Source organism: Cryptomeria japonica, chromosome 11, assembly GCF_030272615.1.
Source record: "Cryptomeria japonica chromosome 11, Sugi_1.0, whole genome shotgun sequence".
NCBI classification, from domain to species: Eukaryota; Viridiplantae; Streptophyta; class Pinopsida; order Cupressales; family Cupressaceae; genus Cryptomeria; species Cryptomeria japonica.
In genome coordinates, this window is record NC_081415.1 from 481,509,274 (window position 1) to 481,512,314 (window position 3,041).

General features: G+C 40.2%; 1 protein-coding gene across 1 annotated transcript; it reads left to right on the forward strand.

Moving 5' to 3' along the window:
- Nucleotides 1–235: 235 nt before the first annotated feature.
- LOC131860255 (pyruvate dehydrogenase E1 component subunit alpha-2, mitochondrial-like) lies at nucleotides 236–640 on the forward strand. Its single transcript, XM_059214639.1, has one exon. The coding sequence runs from the start codon at nucleotides 236–238 to the stop codon at nucleotides 638–640; it is 405 nt and encodes a 134-aa protein (XP_059070622.1).
- The last annotated feature ends 2,401 nt before the right edge of the window (nucleotides 641–3,041 follow it).

Sequence of the window (3,041 nt, forward strand, 5' to 3'; positions counted from 1 at the left end):
GAGGCATTTCAAGGGTCAATTGAATGAAAACAAAAAAAAATTTAGTCGGGCCCACTTTGGGGCTTGACCTGGCTCATGCTCGTGCATTAATTTTATGGCGAAATGTTCTTAATTCATGGCAATACATATCAATACCAGCTCGACTGTAATTGGCAATTTGGTTTGGTGAGAGAAGATTTCATTTCATCCTTGTGACTGGATAAAGAACAGAGGAAGACTGCAATTCACCAGTTGGATGGTGAGAGGCGCCTTCATTTTACTTATCGTCTATGGAATTGTTGGAGCACACATTCCTCTTAAATGTGATCTGGCCTTTGCCCTTAAATATAAAAAAGTAGATGGAGTATCAACTACTCTTTGTGGTGATGGTGTTGCAAATCAGGGGCAACTTTATGAACCTCTTAATATGGCCGCTTTATGGAACTTTCCTGTAGTTCTTGTGTGTGAGAATAATCATTATGGCATGGGTACAACAGAATGGCGAGCAGTAAAATGCTCTACATATTACAAGCGAGGACACTATGTTCCAGGTCTTAAGATTTTGGAGATGGACACTTACAGATATCATGGTCATTCAATGTTAGAACATGGTGTTGAAAAGGCTTCAGTAAACTCCAGCAAATGCCCTTGGCAAGTGTAAATTGCCAGTCCTCCCTCTATCGTGATCCTCTATGTGGAATGGCAAAGGCATTAAGTTTCCAAGCATAAACATGATTGCAACCATTTCCAGAGTCCTCCTTGCATGGAGTGGAGTTGAGAGGCCAATTAAACTTTAAGCAAATGCATTTGGCAAGCATAAAGCCCAGCCAACATCCTCCTTCCTACCATGTGATGGCTGGAAAAAGCTTTAGAAACTTTCTACAAGGATTAAGCCAAAGTCCATGACCCTTGGCAGCATTCCTCCCTGCTAGGTGTGTGAGGTAGATGGCCTACGTGATGTCTAAATGGGTTATCAAGTTTCAACGAATGCAAATTGGCAGGCGTTAGAGCCTAGCTCCTCCCTGTCGTGAGAGCCTGTGTGGTGTTGGAAGGACAACATAGAGACACTTCTAGCACATGCGATTTGCAGGTGTAAAGCTTTCCAAACTCCCTCCTGTGGCGCACCATGGAATTAAAAGGCAAAGAACCTTCAACAAAATACCATTGGCAGGTCTTAGAAACTTCAGAAAATGCACAAATGTGCAAATGTATTAATCCCACATTGGTTGGGCGTTGGGATATTCAGGTATTCAAATACTAAGACACACATATCTATAGTGTCAAAGCCTTGAGGTTTTTGATGCAAGGTGCTAGCTTGGCGCCCAGTGAACCCCACGTGTGTGTGCACGAATCCTGAGGTAGTGAAGAGATAGTTGGTGACTAGGTGGACCCCATGCGTGGACAATTCTCGAGGTAAGCAAATTTTGCAGTAAAAAGGTGAATTAACAAGCTTGCAGGTTGAGGAAGATCTGACGATTGTCACTAATTTGCAATGCAAAGTTGCTTGATTGTTACCCTTCACGAACCAGCGACAAAGAACGTGCAGAAAATGTAGATTAAAGATCCTGTAAGTTGAGGATGATCGGACGACTATCACTGATTTGCTATGGGAAGGTGCATGAAAGTTACCCTTCGCGAACTAGTGACTGATGAGCTGGCAAGTCCAAGTGGCAGGTTAGCTGGAGGGTCCTGCTAAGGTGGCAGTTAGGTGGCGGTCTGCGAGGCAAGTGAGGTGGCTGCCACGTCGCAAGGTAGGTGAGGTGGATGCCATGTCGCAAGGTAGGTGAGGTAACGATGAGGTGTCATCCCAGGTGATTTCATGAGCAAATCACAAGCTACCACATGGTAGGGCACAGGTCAAGAATCAGGCAAAAAATCAAAGTTAATAATAAAGTCCTGACTATAGGTCAAAATCCAAAAATTTAAATGATGGATCTGCATTCAGAGATTAATTTGCCTGAGGGGTATTTTTTGCCCAAAGATAGACATATTGTATACCGTTGGAAAGCTCTCAGAATGACGAATTGAGTTTTGTAGCTATTTTAAATAGATCTTAGATATTTTGAGAGTAGTTTTCATGGGAAGGATGGAAGTAAAATCTTCAGTTGGAAAAAGGGGACACTTGGCAATGTGTTATGCAGATTTTGATCTTTTCCCTCCTCTTTTTATTCTCAATTCTTCTCAATTGTAAGGTATTCAGTTTTTTGAAGATTTTTCTCCAAGGCAGAAATCCAAAATTGCAGGTTCCAGTGATGGCAGTTTTCATTCTTTGCAAATGACAGTGTGTTTCTTCTAGGTTTTCAGTGTTGTCTTTGTTGTAGGTCTTGTTTTAGTTTGCAGGATTACACATATGCAAGGCATGTTGGAGTTTCCACAAAATTGTCTCCAAGATACCATTTGAATTTATATAATTTTATTTTATCAAGGGTAATTTGGATTTGTCTCTTTCATTCTTCTCCAAGAGTGTAATGTTTGTCTTTTGGGTATTCTTCTAAGAAGGATTTAAATCCCGAAACCCAGCATTAATGATTTTGAATGTGTATATTGGATGTATACATAAGTATAATTTTGTGACATAGCAGAGGATTGTGTTAATGTAATGCATTAATACATGAAAATGTAATGTTGAAAGTAGCTTGCATCTAAGATTTCTCTTCCAATTTTATGCATGACTCTATGGCCTGGATAAGGCATTGGTCTTTTGTAATGTTGAAGGATTGTCAGAACATCATTTTAAAATCCAAAATCAGAATATCTTTAGTTTTCTATTATGTGGTAGTGTTCCATCCATCTCATGATTCAAACATTGTTGAGTTGTCAAGGTAGATTTAGCCTATCTACAGTACCCTCCTTGTTTTTGAACCTTTTATGAGATCTATTTGCTTTTATTGATGCTGTCATAAGTGTGTAATGGGTTTAATTCTATGCATCAAAAGGGTGTCCCCCCCTTAGGTCTAGCAGAACCTAAAGTGTAGGAGGATCATTAGGGTCCTTGTTATGTTGTCCAAGTCCTGAAATGTTTCATGGATTGAAATTGGCTATTTCATAGATCAATTGCAGGT

Excerpts from the sequence above, each read along its gene's own strand:
- LOC131860255 (XM_059214639.1), top strand. The coding sequence starts at position 236 with ATGGTGAGAGGCGCCTTCATTTTACTTATCGTCTATGGAATTGTTGGA.